The 17347-nt window shown below is 38.3% G+C and overlaps 1 protein-coding gene across 2 annotated transcripts in view; it reads left to right on the forward strand.

Annotated features, from left to right (window-relative positions):
• The window catches only part of LOC111864470 (band 3 anion transport protein), a 206153-nt gene that overhangs the window by 147803 nt on the left and 41003 nt on the right, over nucleotides 1-17347 (forward strand). Inside the window, exons 1-5 of one of the 2 annotated variants that reach the window (XM_023851733.2) lie at nucleotides 3401-3535; nucleotides 8081-8237; nucleotides 10535-10668; nucleotides 11968-12074; nucleotides 15207-15370. In XM_023851733.2, coding sequence (XP_023707501.1) covers nucleotides 8126-8237; nucleotides 10535-10668; nucleotides 11968-12074; nucleotides 15207-15370 — 517 coding nt within the window. In that variant the 5' untranslated portion in view covers nucleotides 3401-3535; nucleotides 8081-8125. Of the gene's footprint in view, nucleotides 1-3400; nucleotides 3536-8080; nucleotides 8238-10534; nucleotides 10669-11967; nucleotides 12075-15206; nucleotides 15371-17347 lie in introns of those variants that run through there. The other variant, XM_023851732.2, reaches the window with a different exon arrangement.

Genomic DNA, 17347 nt, shown 5'->3' on the forward strand with positions numbered 1-17347 from the left:
AGGACTTGCATGCGCTTAATACCGTTTATTTTAAGTTTGTTTGATGACGCGCTGTTAGTAACACCTATTATTCAGCGTCGAAATATCGTTTGGTATTTATTGTCTACGAGTACAATAGGCCGCATTTATGCTTATGTAATAGAAAATAAACATTGATGCCTTGTGTTAATATTGACACGGGCTCGAATTGATTTTATACACGACTAGCCGTATTTTACTCGTACTTGCTGTACATTACTGGAGTTTTCCTTTCATCTATAGGTTTATACATCTGATCGAATGTCACAGTGCCTATTAGGAAAGGAATTATACGAGATTTCAAATATCAAACCTGGATTAGCGTGATGTTTTCAGAATCCCAGTGCCATCTTTTGACAGAGTGGAATTCTTGATTAAAATGTAACAACCGACACTTAAAATAAAGCAGTATTATTTGCCACTTGTCACTTATGGATTATCAGACCCGGAATTGCTACAATACGACTCTGTACCGAATATCGCGGTCTAATGGACGACACGTTTTGTATTTGTTACGTCATGCACTCAACCCTAGAATCGGAGATTGCTGCCTTCACTGAAGTACACTTCCATCTCACATGGAAAATTATTGATATTATTACAAAATAATAATCAGCACTACAAGCCGAAAGGTCCCAAGTTCGATGAGGTCATTGAATTTTTTCAGTTGACATAGTCCTTCCAGCCGCATTATGGCCCTGGGGTCGACTCAGCCTGTGACCGAAATGAGTACCAGGAATTATACTGGGGGCAAAAGTGCGGCCAGCGCGTAAGGCTGGCAACCGCACCGCCATCTTTGAGTTAGTTGTCTAGAAAATGTGGGAGCCTCGACGTCTCACAACTCTATGGGCCTTCATGGCCTGTTACAGGGATAGCTTTACGTTTTTGTTATATGCCGATGATACTGTATACTGAATATAAATGAACTATATGTTTTGACTATAGTTAAACATAATTAGGTTCACAGTAGAATATTCTATAAAGTTGTGAACGCTTTGTTACCTTCTTCCTTTAGAATTAAACTTAATTGTCAGACTTTTTTACTTAGTGCAAGGTAGTTTTCAGATATTTTGTGTTCCTTTTTTTTTTTTGGATCCATTCTTGTGTAGCTCTTTGTATCGTTTTGTTCTCTCTTATTATTATTATTATTATTAGAGGGGGTGGGTTTCCCCATGCACTTAGACCAGTTATTGGTCCATTGTGCGTCCCCCTTTAATTTCTACTGTCGCCATACCCTACCGGTACTGGTGCGCGCTATCAGCCCCGTTCAGCCCACGAGGTCGGCCGTCGGTACCTGATATTTCCCCCATCTACCAGAGGCATTGGAAACTACTTGGGGGGGGGGAATTGTTGAGGATCTTTTACGTGCCGTAAATCTACGACACGGGACCCACGGCTTAAAGTCCCTCTCGGAGGACTTGTTCCCTGAATTTTTCCGCCCTTAAAAATTCCACGACCTCTGCCGGGTTTGAACCCGCGTACCTTCAGTCATGAGGTGGGAACGTTACCCATAGACTACGGAGGCCGCTTTTGTTCTCTCTTAGTGATCCTAATGACATTAATGTTTTAGTAGCATGAAGATTTGCGTCCATCAAATTGCAGATCCACGAAATAACATTATTGAGCAGAAAACGCTAATTTTTTATTCCGTATAAACAAACACAGTATGTACACAGATGCCGTAAAGACGCTGTCTACTAACACTGAACACTGAAATACTGTCCGACAAACTAATAAATATATTAAAAGTAACCACGGAACAAAATTGTTTCCAGGTTGACGCTCAGTACTTCAAAGAAGAAGGCGCTATATGGAGCGGCCACTCCATCATACATTCACGGCCGAGAAAGAAATGTCCAGTCAAATAAATTTCATAGCCTCGGAACTATATCGAAACAAAAATGAACTGCCTTTCACCAAATGTAGGAAACGCACTTTTAGTGACACCATGATACAAAATAACTCTGCCATTTTTCCGAACATGTATTGTCAGACTACACATATACGCAAGTTATGCAAAGTTTACAGTGCTACGAATTATCAACAGAATACTGCATAGTATCCACTGCTGCAATATTAGAGAGACAAAAAAAAAACTTTGTCATTATCAAAATACGACATAATTCTCTGAAAGAATTGGATCATATTCACATAAACTGGAAGAGAAGTAAAAAACAATCATACAACTATTAAAAGACACAAACATAAAAATAGCCTTCCTTGCAAGGAATACCAACGAAAATAAATTAAAAATTACTATAATCATCGTCACTTCATGGATTAGACAAATCGCCTGTTCCCTTCTCGAATCTTGTTACGTCTCTCTTCATCATCTTCTTGGTCTTCCTATGTCTCGTCTTCCAGACGGACGATATTTGTGGTCTTGAAGTGGGATGCGAGTCTGAAAATCATTAGCAACCAATGAATATAATGACACTGACGTACATGAGCTGAGATGCCTCAAATCTGCTCTCAAATCCACAGGTCAAATTGGCAGAATATTCTACTCTAGGTACAAGGAATATTTCTAGGCAGTCCGCTATACCAAAATTGATTCCGCATGTTCACAACATATACTGAATACCGGACGTAATTAAGGAAATATTCCGTATGCCATGGGCGTAACAAAATAGAAACAAATGTTAAAAGGGCAAAGGTGTTCATGTGCTTAATTATAAGCACCACGCCATGAAGACGCATGGGGGAGTGGAGGTATAGCTCCATCATTATTGACCTTGGCCCTAGATGGCGGTGAATGGTTAGTTTCACGGCCCGACCGCTTTACCCCCGGGGAAAGAGCCCCCGATACGCATTGGATAGGAGGTTGGGTGGGACCCAGAACCGGTCTGGACGCTATGGACAAGAGAAAGATCTTGCACTTACCGGTAATCGAGCCTCGGACGTCCAACCCATAACTCATAGCTTTACCGACCAAGCTAATCTGACTTCTGTACCAAAAATAAAACTAAAAAAAAGTATGTGTGTTATTTTACAATGCTGTAATAGCTAGAATATAGCGTTGATTGGCAAGCTGGTAGATGAATGTGAATTGGAATGGATTTGGAAGGAGGCGTCAACCGAATCGAGGTACAGTCACAGAATTTGTCTTGAGGGACTAAGGAAAACGACGAAAGAACTCAGTGAGTATACCCGGTATCCCGACCGAGATTCGAATCAAGCACTTTCTCAATATGAGTTTCCGCTACGCCTACTCTGTCAGTCGGAAAATATTTTAATAGTTTGGAAGAGATGTCATATGCATAACCATTACGGGAAAGTGCCACATGAATGACACATTCTAACAACCACAACCCCATCTTTGAGACACTGCAGCAACACATCGCAGTCAGATGGCAGCACTACAGAGCTAGAAACATACAGTACTTCATTTCGTGCCGTGTATACACAGGCTTCATTGCAGTGACTTCGATACTGAAGTATTCTGTTTATTGCTAGTGGGGTGGGACTAAGTCCCTTGTACTGCGGCCACTTCTGGCCTATTGTACCAGATACTGAAGTAAGTAAAGAATGTTATTTGTCGTATAGTTAATATTCGTATATATTAAATCGTACGCAACACACAATTTCCACATTTCACCGGCACAAACATTTTAATAAGAACGCAAGTTAAGGCATTATCAAAAGTATTCAGAAGGCAACTCGAAGTTCATCCATAAATATGCATTTAAGACACCACTTCCAATAAAAGCAACACATTCTTGACTATGTTATTATGAAGAAGTCTTNGGGGGTGATACGTTCCTCCGAAACGTCGGTTAACACCACATATACACGGTGCCAAATCCCAGAAGACTGCTTTCTTCATAGTCACCGCCGTGAAAGCCTCAAATCTTACATATGTTATTATAATTTTGTATAGTTTTAAGGGCTTTAGTATGTACTATTTAAACGTAACAAGAAATTAACTATAAAGATGGAAAATGCAACAACTTGCGCCGAAAATTATAGTGTATTGTAAACCTGACGATGAGTGCATATAGCCGAAACATGCAGGTCTTGTGAATAACATGGTATGTGGAATTGTGGGTGTTGTTTGTTTCACTGGTGTCTTGTGTGAAATTGCAATATATACAGTTTATTAGAGGTATCCTGAACTTTGTCAGGGTTTCCTTCAGTGCATCCAACTGGAATAGTGCCTAAAATCAGGCCACGACCGCTTCCTTCCACATGCTTTTCAGATTACGATTCACTAATCATTTGATGCCGTATAGAATGAGCTGCTGACAGCGTCATTAAATGAACCACCATTGCTAAACTAAGAGATCCGTAATAGCTCAGTTGGTATAGTGACGGGTTTCGGGCTGGGCGGCCGGGATTCGATTTCCGGCAGAGGTAAGGGATTTATGTCCTCCACACAGTGTCCAAAAGGGCTCTGGGGCCCACCTAACCTCCTATCCAATGGGTACCATTGGATCTTTCTCCGGGAACTAAATCGCCCGGGCTGTGAAGGTGACCAATCAGCGCCATCCATTGCCGAGTTCCAGAATGGTGGAGCTATACGACCAACCCCCATTACGTACACGGACAAATACACTTTTACTGAATTACTGAACTGGGACGATTTAGTCCTGGTGGTACCAATGTACGTATGATAAGACGTAGTTAATGGTTGTGTATGTGTTTTCTCATGCTATAGTAGTTCTCAGATACTTACACGTGTGATGGCTCTGTGTTAGAAACTGTTGCCCTTTGAAGGACAATGATATAATTTCTTGCATTGCTGCAACGGGAGGATGGGACTAAATATTCGGATGCAATGATTCCCACACTGAATTTCAACTCGTTAGCAGTACTGGCGAAGAAAACGGAGTGCGTCGCAAGGTTTGACTACTTGCCCACTATAATTCGAATTCTACTCTTGACACTGATGCCTGTATTTTTTTTTCTGGTTTGGTTATCCTTCCAAAGCATCCTATTAAACGTCCAAGGAATATATTATCTCGTAATTAATTCTGAATGGGAATAGGCCTACAGACCTAATTCTTGATAGCTATGTAAAACAATTGCAGGAAAGACGGGACACGAACTGTCGTCACTCTTCTAAACTCCCTGGTCCTGAATATGACCTTTTGACAACTTTACTCTGTTCACTGTCCCCGTTGGTTTGGAACGGACATCAACAGTACCTAACATCATTGAGTGGGATGTTATTACATTAAGTCGTAGATTGATTATTATAACCTTTTTCTTTGACTGAATATAGTATATATAGGTTTCTCGATATTATATATCGATATATTAAAGATAAGCAGCGACACACACAGAGAGAGCCTACACAGAACAAATACCTGAACAGCGATAAAACAAGAAGTGGCCGCTGCAGCACTATAGACATAGGGCGTTTACCCCGAGAAAATTTTAATTTTAAAAAATTTGGAAAAAGAAAAAGAACAGTAAATTTATAGACATTTTAATTTGAATAGAAGTTTTAAAAAAGTGCCAATTTTAGGAATCAAATTTACGCGTGTAGATTAACAAAGATTTTATACATACATATAATTACAAAGACTGGTGATTTTAAATTTTAAACTACGGGCAGTGTAGCAGCTACGTAAGAATACACACCTGATGATGGCCATTTAGGGCCGAAACATGTAGTGCGGAGGAAGGGAAGAAGAAAGAACTACTACAAATGTTGCACTTAAGACGGAGTTTGTCTCGTATACATAGGTTTTTCGATTTTCGCCTTTAGTTATTTTATATCATCATCATCATCATCATCATCATCATGACTGGCAAAACAATCCTGATTTGCCCATTGGTGTCGATTAGACCATCCGGTTTCCACTTCTTTGGATTTCGCAAAAATATTTTTTTGCAGAGTGAGTTCGTCAGCCTTGCGTCCAAACCCCAACCTGGAGGACCAGGTCTCTGTATTATTCATGTCCCCCCGTTACAGAGTGGCCCAGCTATACGTACTTCTAGGCGCCCGGTTCCCTTTTCGTCGCTTCCTGCGCCTCGCAGTGGAGGCGTTCTAAACAGCCACCACACAGAGAAGTTGTTTCATAACGTGTTTATTATACAAGGGAGAGTCAGTAAATAGGCCACGAATGGATATAGAACATAAAACATGTGACATTGCAAAGTGGAAAAAAAAATCATTTATTTCTCGACCCTCCACCAAGACTGGTGAGTACGGTGGGTGGGGTACAACTGCCATCTTGTTTTTAGCCAAAAATCCCTGCACAATATAAGCCGTATGCGGGCGAGCGTTGTCATGGCGGAGTACCCAGTCGTTCGTGCGCCACTTCTCTGGACGTTTTCTCCTCATGTCCTCCCTCAAACGCCTTAGAACATCGCGATAGAACTCTTTATTGACTGTCTGACCAGGAGGGACGAACTCCTTATGAACAATCCCGTCAGTATCAAAAAACAGATCAACATGGACTTAATGTTGCTCTTGACTTGTCGAGCTTTTATTGTCCGAGGTGAAGAAGGGCTCTTCCATTGCGACGATTGCTACTTACTTTCAGGGTCATAGCCATAAACACAACTTTCGTCACAAGTGACAACCTTCGAAAGAAAGTTTGGATCCTCTTGAAGCTACGGTTGAAGTTTCCTGCAGACTTCCAAGCGATGCTGCTTCTGTTCATTTTGCAGCACTCATGGCACAAACTTCGCCGCAATCCTCCTCATGTTCAGTGCCTCTGACAAAATTCGTTGACATGTACCATAACTTAGTCCCAAGGTGTTACAGAGGTCTTGGATGGTCAATCTACGATCTTGCAGAATTAGATCCCTAACTTTCGCGACATTTTCTGGTGTGGTGCCAGTTGACGGCCGTCCCGAACGATTGTCATCATCAGTCAACGTTCGGCCATTTTTTAAACGCTTATACCAGTCGTAAGTTTGTGTCTGGCCTAAACTGTTATCACCAAAAGCTTGCTTCAACACTTGGTGCGTTTCAGCAGCGGTTTTCCCAAGTTTAAAACAAAACTTTATACAGACACGCTGCTGTCTCAGTTCAGCCATCGCAAAACCCCAAACTCACGGAAACACAACAATGGAAATGCGTTCACCAACAATAAACCCAGCCACTCAACTTGGCGCCGCTTGGCGCACAGATTCAAGAAGGGTGTGTGGGGAAGACACCTAGCGGTATTTCGATGTACTCATAACCATTCGCGCGCAAAATTCAAATTTCGGGAACTTTTGGATTGCACCATATATATATATATATATATAAACCCATCTATTCTACTGCCGTGCACCTTGAAGAGGGAGGCAGAATATCCATCTGAAATAACTCATCATAGCCCACATCCACACGGTGCAGCGACTCAAGAGTAGTATCAATATAAACGATGAAACATCGTGAAAGCCTCAAATCAGTAAAATCTTGCGGTGTGACAACAAATATTTTCTGTCTTTCTTTCCCCCACTCTCTCTATGACTCTACAGCCTTTTGGACCTTAGCCGCTTTTTCAGTTTCTTTAGCTTATATACAGTCGGTAGGACTCCTTGGACAGGGGATCAGCCCATCGAATGGCCGCTACCTACACACAGAACAACAGAAACACAGAATAAACAGACACAGACATCCGTGCCTTGAGTGGTATTTGAACCCACGATCCCAATGTTCGAGCGGTCTAAGACAGCTCATGTCTTAGACCGTCCAGCCACTGTGATCAGCATGACAACAACTATGTCTTTATTAAAGAATGGAAACAGGCAGATTTTGCCTTGTTATGCAGAACATATTAAATTTATTTTATTACACGGCATATTTGCCGAACGGGGTGGTCTAGAGACAAGGAGGTTCCAACACAAGGGTTAACATAAGAGATGTTTATAATGGCTTTCGACCATTCCTCTAGCCAAATTCCATTATTGTTCTGTGGTTAACGTCAATAAAGACTCCCTGCCCCCCCCATTCTCTCTCTCTCTCTCTCAGCAACATATTTATGTGTCAGTATTGCAGATTTCATACACACCCATCTTAAAGCCTCAGAAGATTCATGTATTATCAGGCAGAATTTTATTTTCTTATTTTTAGAAATAAATGACATTGTAATGTGGATATTTCAACTCATTTTTGCAGGTCGATGGCCATGGGGTGGAAACAGGGCCAGATTTGGATGAAGAGATGGAGAAAGTGTTTGCAATGGCAGAAGAAGATCGTTTTGATGTGTCAAGATTTGCAGCATCTCCTGACTCCAACACAAGCAAGCGCAGCTTCAATGAAAAGGATTACAGCTGTAAGTAAAATATCTATTTTCATACATTCATCACAGTAAACATGAATAATCTTCATGTTTAACATTCTAAACCTGAAGCACAGTTCAGGTTACACTATCCTTTTAAAGAAAAGCTAAGTCTGTAGACTGGAAATTTGTAATGTAAAAGTAGAAGCAAAAACTAAGTAAAACTGTGCCTGTACCAGGCCGTGAAGGCCCATAGGGTTGTGAGACGTTGAGGGTCCCACATTATCTAGACAAATGGCTCACAGATGGCGGTAAGGTTGTCAGCCTTAAGCACCGGCCATGCTTTACTCCCCAGGAAAATTATTTAATTAATTCCTGGTACTCATTTCTGTTAGAGGCTGAGTCGACCCCAGGGCCATAGTGTGGCTAGAAGGATTAGGTAAATTGAAAAAATTCACCTCATTGGGATGCGATCCCGCCACCTTCCAGCTTGTAGCATAGTGCCTCAACCAACTACTCTACCACATTTGTACTGTAACTGGCCAAAAATGCGGAAAGCATTATCCAGAGAACTTTCTTTCTGGAGCGATAGAAGACAGTGCTCAGACATATTTTAATATATCCTTTTTGACAACAGTTAAGCAATTAAAATTTTTAAAGTAAACAGTTTATAAATGTAAATAACAAAATCGGTATAACAGTGCCGTTTGACAAGTTTCATAAAACCTGTAGCTTTTAAAATGTTTGTTCTATGAAAATAAATGTTTGTATATAGCAAACCATTATGTATACTGGAATGACATATGCGGTGATATTTATATTAGTAAATCTGAATTACAGTGCTGAAGGAAATTGTTTCAGTGAATGTTTTATATATTTACACATCCTCCAAAGAATGGTATCTCAGGCAGCAGACAAACTAAGTTACAGTTATTTTGAAGGATAGTCATGTTTTCCCTCTTAGACACTTCTTCTTATCAGTTGAATTTATAGGTAAAAACAAAAAACAAACAACGGTCATAGATCTGTAAAAGGAAACTGGACTAGAACATTTACAATTATAGATGTATCTATTTTTGTAGGAATGAGAATTATATTCTTCTCTTTGAAAGGAGAACAGAAAGGAAGCTTAGTACTGAAGAGAAGTGAACTCACTGGAGAATGTAGACAATATAGTAATTTGGCATGTAGACCCTTTGTTAGGTAACGACCGCGAAATAAGCGACTATACATACTAAGCATAAACAAGTATGTTTCCACAGCAACAATTGCACTGCAATAGAGAAACGGTGTTTTCTGTGCGGACCGTGCTGAGATGTTACAAGCAGGGCACATTAGGTTTTAGTAGTTGTGAGTTTTTGCTGTGAATAATTGGTAGCTAATGCCAGCGAAAGTTTGGGAACCCAGGGGTAGGGGAATGTCCACCATTGGAAGCCGCCACTGAGTAACGCTAGTGAAGACTGTAACAGGCTGAGAAGACATAGTTATCATACTGTAACTCCTAATTGTCACCTGGCATTTTAACACAAGAAGTAACATGATTGATTGAACGTTTGTGACAGTAGCAGGGTTTTGGGATAATGGATATTAGGCTCATGACGCGTAAGTTTGCTTCACAGTAGTCCAAAAATTCATTGGGGTGACACTGGAGAGAGAAAATGTGTCATTTACAAGCTGAAGGCCAGTCTACTGTGCCATGTGTGCAGTGTGGATTTGTTTCCCTCCCTCTAGATCAGCAGAAGGATTTGTAAAGGGCTGTCAGATGATCTTCAAGCATAGGAATGCATCTACTTCTCAGTTCAGAATAATTCTTCTTCCTCTCATCTCATATCTAAAAACATAAATATTGAAATTTATGTTACCTTAATTTTACCTGTTTGCTATTTTGTATGGGTGAAGCTTTGTTTCTCACTACAAAGAGGTTGGAGAAAATCTCACAAAGAATGTTACAAACGTATGTGACAGGTGTGGGAGCGATTAGAAGAATTTGGCACAAAATTTTGGTTGGAAAAGCTGAATGGAAGAAATCACTTGGAAAGATCTGGGCATAAATGGGAGGATCTTCAAGGCATATGGTGGGATGGTGTAGACTGGATTCATGTGTCTCAGGATGGGGTCCAGTATCAGGCTTTTGTGAACATGATGATGAACCCTTGGAGTCTCTAAAAGATGGGGGAAGCTTTTGGCCAGCTTTATGGTCATTAGCTCCTCAAGGGGAAATCTGTCCTGTAGAGTTAGTAAATTATAAGAATGAATATTCATCTTTGAATTCTGTGTGCAGGAGAATTCATTTGTGCTCAGTATGGCTAACAAAGAAGTTAGTATGGACGTGATTTGTGCTGTGTTTACAGTCCATCGCAAGAAGAGTTATCCCCATATACACGTGCCCCTTAAATCTCTTCATCCACGGTTCTCGAGAAAGAGAGGCATCACTTCTCCACGTGAGTCAGAATCAGAGAGTACAGAAGGTGGAACTTCCATTGAGGTGAGTTCTTAAATTTACTGATAACTGTGTGCTTTATTGTAACTTATAATCTTAATCCAGATTTTCTCCAGGTTAATAATACTGTGAGTTTCTTTGCAAGTGCAGACTCCTGCTGAAGAGCCAGACATTCTAAAACTCCCTGTGGATAAACATATTATAATTAAACTCTAAGTGTTGTTCTTTAAATTATTTACCTTGTTGGCAAGACATCTATGGAACTTTTCTCTGGGATAAAAGCATCATTTTACACCAAAATATGTGTTGTAATATGTTGCTAAAAGCATATCCATCCTGCTCCTTTCCCAGGAGAACATTACAAAATTGAGCCGATTACAAGACTGAATTATTTATAAATGTTATATAACATTGTTGCCACAAACTTCAATATTAATTACACTTTAACTTAATTTATTCAGTATTCTACAATACACACACATATACATATATTTTTTTAGAACAATGATTCTTGCTCCATCCACTTACAGATATTCTGAAGATTACACTGTTAACTTAATTTCCCTTAAAGCACATGTATAGAGTACAAATATTATGTTTCTGGACACTATCCATCATCTGTTTTTATTTAAAATACCACCCTATTTTTTTTAAAACACAACATTTCGGAGACCAGATTCTGTCTCCGTCTTCAGGAAAAACCTACTTGGTTTGGTCCAAAATGATAGAGCTAGTCCCTAGCCATCATCTGTTTTTATTTAAAATACCACCCTGTTTTTATTTAAAACACGACATTTTGGAGACCAGATTCTGTGTCTGTCTTCAGGAGAAACCTATCAGTTTGGTCCAAAATGATGGAGCTATTCCCTATCTCTGGATACCTGAACCAACACAAGATATTGTATACAAACCAAGCACAACACAAACCATCTGGGAGAGTTAAGACAAAACATTAAAGCATTAAAAAAACAACACATGTATGAGGCCTAGCACTGGAGTACTATCAGAAAGGAATTCATCACTGGACAGAAAAAATTCTCTGTATGGTACCATTATAGAGAACATAAATTTTTCCATTTATCTCTCCATTGAACTGAATATTGATCCTTTTCATTTATATATGCTTATTATAGTGTTCATAACCTGGATACGTGTATGACAATTAGTTTCCGAAATATAATTTTTTTATTTTGGATACCTTTCATCCAGACACACTATATTGCGCATAACATGAAGCCACTTTAGCATTTCTGACATGTATTTGTTTGACATATCACTTTAAGTTCTTTGGTGGATATAATACTTCCAAATCTGTAAGCACTAAAATATTTCCTTGTCTTTCAGGCAAGTGAGTCCAGGAAAATGTCACAGTCTGGTATTGACTCTGAAACTGGCTGGAGTCCTCAGCCCATGACACTTAGTCCCACGATTAATGAAGACAACAAACCCAGGTATTACAAAATTCAGTGTGATCAACAGAAAAAAAGGAGATAAGAAAAGAAATTACCAATGCCACTTCAGAGGCTTCTCAATTCCCAACATTCTTATAATGCATTGTAGTTCATAAAATTTACACATGTACATATATTTTTCTTTGTTGCTGAATTGGTTTCTGGTGACACATCTGGCCTGGGACACATTGAAATTTGTGTTATAGGCAGAACACATATTTAAAATCATATGTCATACCTCCTGTCCATTTTACAGTGGTTCCATACTCTTGCTTATTTCTTTAATATCTGTCCCACAAACGGCTTTATAGAGTAGGTTTTTGTTGGCTGCATTTCCTTGTAACGAAGTTCAACACACAACAAGTGTGGGCACATTCAATTTCATACACAAATCCAGAGGAAATTAAAAAAAAAATGTGTGCCATGACAGTCATGTACATGATGCCTAAAACACTTTCGTACTCTGTAACCAGCCAAGTGCTATATCAGAGATGAACCCACAACTTAAAGATCAAGGATATGATAATGTACTGCTTGGTTAAGTCTATCATGTATGGCAGGAGGCAGTGACAGATTTATGTGGAGCATGGTGGAACGATGTTTAACATGAAAGAGCTGAAGAAACTTGAACTTCCTGTCCCATAGCCACTTCACCCACCATTAATATCATATCACAGTGACAAGTCAGCATCTAACCTTCTGGGGTATGGTACAGCCACATAACACACAAAATAAAATTATTTTTAGTAAACCCTATAATTAATGTAAGCATTCAACTAAATATTGTACGTGTATATATATGTATTAAACTTTCTTGTCAGTTTTTGTCAGTTTTTTGCCACATTCCAAATAGAGAACACCCAAAGATGTTACAAAATTTATTGCCTACTCTTTCCAGCATATTTGGTAGCCATGGCTGTTAAGTTGTGTGTGAAAAGTGCAATGGAGTTCCTGGGTGTGGTGTGAGTCCTTATTTCTATTCCTCTTTTTTAATTAATGAGGATATTTTAATTCCTTAATCTTCTTCTTCATCTGCACAAAGACTGGACCTCCAGGATCCATTCTGACTGAGAGTTGGTCCGTTAATCTCACTTCTGGCCCTCTTCATCCAACCATTACTTTGAGTCTTCTGAGATAGGAAGTTTTTATGTGGGTGGTATCCAGGCTAGGCCTCAACCCCCAACTTGGGAAACAAGACCATAGTAATTGTTTCATTCTTACTTAGAAGCCTTGTGGGCTACCATATCAGTCTTGAGGGTCATGAGACCCTACCCCAACATTGCTCTCTGGTGCAATCTGTTGATTCACCTTTGCATGTCTGTCACAGTGAGGATGATAATTCCTTAACTCGAGCATTATTTATTTATTTATTCCATCAAATTCTCCACAAATAAGAATATCTAACTAATTCTAAATTGTAATCAGCAGTAAAAAAATTTTAACTATTGTAATTTTAATCTACTTATATATCAAATTGTTAATATTCAGAATTAACTTGACTTGTCATATATCATGTACAATGATCTACAGTGACGAAATAAATCAATCAATCAATCAATCAATCAATCAATCTTTAGTAGTGTAAGTATTCTGTATTGTGATACTGAAAAGGAAAGCACCCATATCTTGGGTGAAGAACAGGTACTTCTACTTGATAGACTGGATGACTAGGGTTCTGTTCCTGGTAGGGTCAAGGATTTGTCTCTTAGCTACTACATCCAGGCCAGCTCTTGGGTCTTCCCAACCACTTGCTCAAGTGTACTGGACGCTTTTTCTGAGGGAGTAAAGTGGCTGGAGAATATTCATTTAGTTCCAAGATTAACATTGTGTGGAGTAGTCCCTTCACTTTTCCATACGTTTTCATGGAATATTTCTAAGCTGAGAAGTAATATGATAGACCAGCAAGTCTAACAACAAAGGATAGTCCAGGGACATCTTGTTTCTGACCATATTCAAGCAGTATTTTGAAACATACCCCACTTCTCAGAGAATGGCTCAAAACAAGAAAGCTGGCAATGATAAAATGCACCAAGGATTAAACTGCTATGAAACAGTAGGTCAATGTCAGTTTCTATGAGAACTGGAATATATGTATATTCAGTATCTTACATAACAGAGAGTTTTCATTGTAGAATTTGGGAGGAAGGATGTCTTAAACCGACAACTTGGAGTAGGATACTCTGTAAAATTAATGATAAAAATGAGATAATTTAAAATTTTATTGTATTAAGGAATCTGTCAAGTGCATGACGTTCTACATTATAACTAGCAGACATGTATTTGGAATTCTCTTCCAAACATATTGATTAATTTATCCAAGATTTGAATATTTTCTTTTTTTACAAGGAATAGCATTAGATGGACTTTGAAGAAAATAAGAAATGATCTTTTGTCTGATACTGAACAGAATTTAACATGTATGCCCCTTGAATATTTAGAATTCAGCAACATTGTTCACTTTTTATGATGATTACAAGAAAGTAGTGATCAGTTTATCTAATACCTAAGAGAGGGTACTTGTCTATAATTGGTGGTGTAAGGCTAACTGTGGTACTGTACTACTGTCTGGTGACTATAAAATTAAGCTCTAATATTTTCAGTAAGAGAATGTGGAAACCAACCATTTAATAACAAGGAAGTTGTAGGCGATTGTTAACTCTTCTGCAGCCATGATGTTCTTAGACAGCTGATCCTCTCATGTCTGGTTCTTGCAGCAAATAAAGAACAGTCTTGAGAGTTTTACCCTTTCTTAATCGTGTCTAACTATCTAAGTCTCTCTGTCACAGCAACCATTTATGAGTGTGATTCAGTAATGCCCCATTAAAATAACAGAAATAAAAGTGGAGAAGACTATGATCTATTGCTTTACAGTATAGCTAGAAGACATTAGGAACTACTATTATAATCTCTCCAATATGTGACACAGGGGAGGAGCAGAAAATTCTTGAACTCAGCTTACAAATATTGTTTGTGAGAAATGCCACAAATAAAAGAGCTAATATCAAAAGAATATAGGAAAAATCATAAATTAAATAGTAAAATTCCAGAAAAAATAAGAAGAATAATCAGGTGCTCATTGGATAGCTCAGGCTTTGCCCCTCCATTTGTTACTATTAGTATTTGTATTTACAGGGTAACATATCCTAGCACTGTGTCTCCTGAGGAAGGAGTAAGAGAGGAACCTGTTCTCAGTAGTGAGTCTGAACCCCAGGTATCTGAGAGGGCAGCTGCTTGTGGTGATAGTCCTGTGTTCGGCTCACCATCCGATCCATTTCGAAAAGTTCAGTTTCAGATTGGTATGCCTGTTGACATGTCTTCTTATGTGTATATATTGTCTTGATTTGCACAATAATTATGCTATAACGAGAACTAAATTATCTCAGAATGTTTCAAGAGATTTTATAATTTTCTTTGAGGTAGAAGGAAATAAACTTTGCTGACTTATCATTATTATGAGCAGATACAAATAATTATGAACAATGAAAACAAAAAAGAAAGAAATAAAGACTAAAATGTAAGTTAGAAACAGAATATTAATAGAACTGCAGTTATCCATACAGCTTAGGTAACCACAGAAATTTACCAAATATAGAAATATAAATTATCATTTTGATTTGTTTCATTTTGGTCCGTCACACTAACAATTACAAATATAAATCACTCCGTCCAATGTGACCTGTAAGTTTTTTACTACATGAAAACTTAACACCCTTACATGTTTCGGTCTCTGTGGACCATCTTCAGAGGGCAAACATCACTACAAATAGGAAACCACCATCACATAAGTTGTTTAGACGTAAAGTACATACACTTATATGCTACAATACATAGTATACAAAATGTGAAATATACAAAGTTTGTGAAAAGTGAAATGTCTATTTTGTATACTATGTATTGTAGCATATAAGTGTACGTACTTTACGTCTAAACAACTTATGTGATGGTGGTTTCCTATTTGTAGTGATGTTTGCCCTCTGAAGATGGTCCACAGAGACCGAAATATGTAAGGGTGTTAAGTTTTCATGTAGTAAAAAACTTACAGGTCACATTGGACGGAGTGATTTATATTTGTATAAATTATCATGTTAGATATATGTTGAAAGAGGAATGTTCATGTGAAAGACCTCCTCAACTCTTTCTAATTTATAGATTGGTAAAACTGTATCCTTCTTTCAAAGGACTAGTGCTTTCTTTATCTCATGTTGTACAGTAAACACAATATTCTGCAAATGTAACTATTGCCAGCACAAAAAGATGTGTCTGTTTATAACAAAAAATAGTGCATGTATGTGGTACTGATATTAAAATGGAAGAGATGTCATAGTCAATGTACTGAACATTTGCAGTTAAAAATTGTGGAGGAGGTCTTATGAAAATATGGATATCATTTGTCAGATGTGTCCCATATGCATATTTGAATTAACCTAGCATGACTCTACAGCTGTAACAGTGAATATAATTTTAAAACCATCTTTAATCAAGTTGCAAACTAGCAGTAGCCCATGCATCAGAAGTTCAGAAAGACTCTTCGGTATAAAATGAAGTTATGGGTCATATTTGGGTTTACCTTGTAATGTGTTTCCTTGTCATCAAAATGGCATTGATTTTGTTCAGATATCTAATATGCTATGAATTTTAGTGCATTTCCTTCCTTGTAATACCAACATCAATTCCTCAGTCTCCCAAATGGCAGCTGCAAGGACTTTTCAGTGTACTCATTAACAGACTGTGCCTTTTTATACCTAAATTTTAGACAGTTTTTTTTTTCGGAAACTGTAATTATATTGTTGTTTAGTCTTGCACGATATTTGACTTACATGAGCACAGGAATAAAACAGCTCTTAAATTTAAATTTCTGTTCTTTTCATAAGCCTTTTGGCTACCCATATTGGTCATATTTACCACCCATGATTGTAGTGATAAAATTAAAACTCTTGCTCAGTCAGGTATTTTTCAGAACATTTTTTCACAATTGAAATGTGTAATGTACTATATGAAAGAAATATTATACAGTGCGTACAATCAAGTGCGCGCCGCGGCTGCAATTTGNTATGCATGGAGGGAACTCAAGAGAAGACCAAGATTTTCATGAAGCTTTATTTAGAGCTTTATTATATTAGTATATCACCCTTAACAGGGTTAAAAATGATAGTCATGCACATGTATAATATAATTTTAACTGTTTCATTACGTTTAGGAGCCAAAATAATTACCCATGGGTGCATGTATGTTCCATACATAGTGTCAAGTTGTATAAGAAGATGTACTTCACT

This window comes from Cryptotermes secundus, unplaced genomic scaffold, assembly GCF_002891405.2.
Source record: "Cryptotermes secundus unplaced genomic scaffold, Csec_1.0 scaffold737, whole genome shotgun sequence".
Lineage (NCBI taxonomy): Eukaryota > Metazoa > Arthropoda > Insecta > Blattodea > Kalotermitidae > Cryptotermes > Cryptotermes secundus.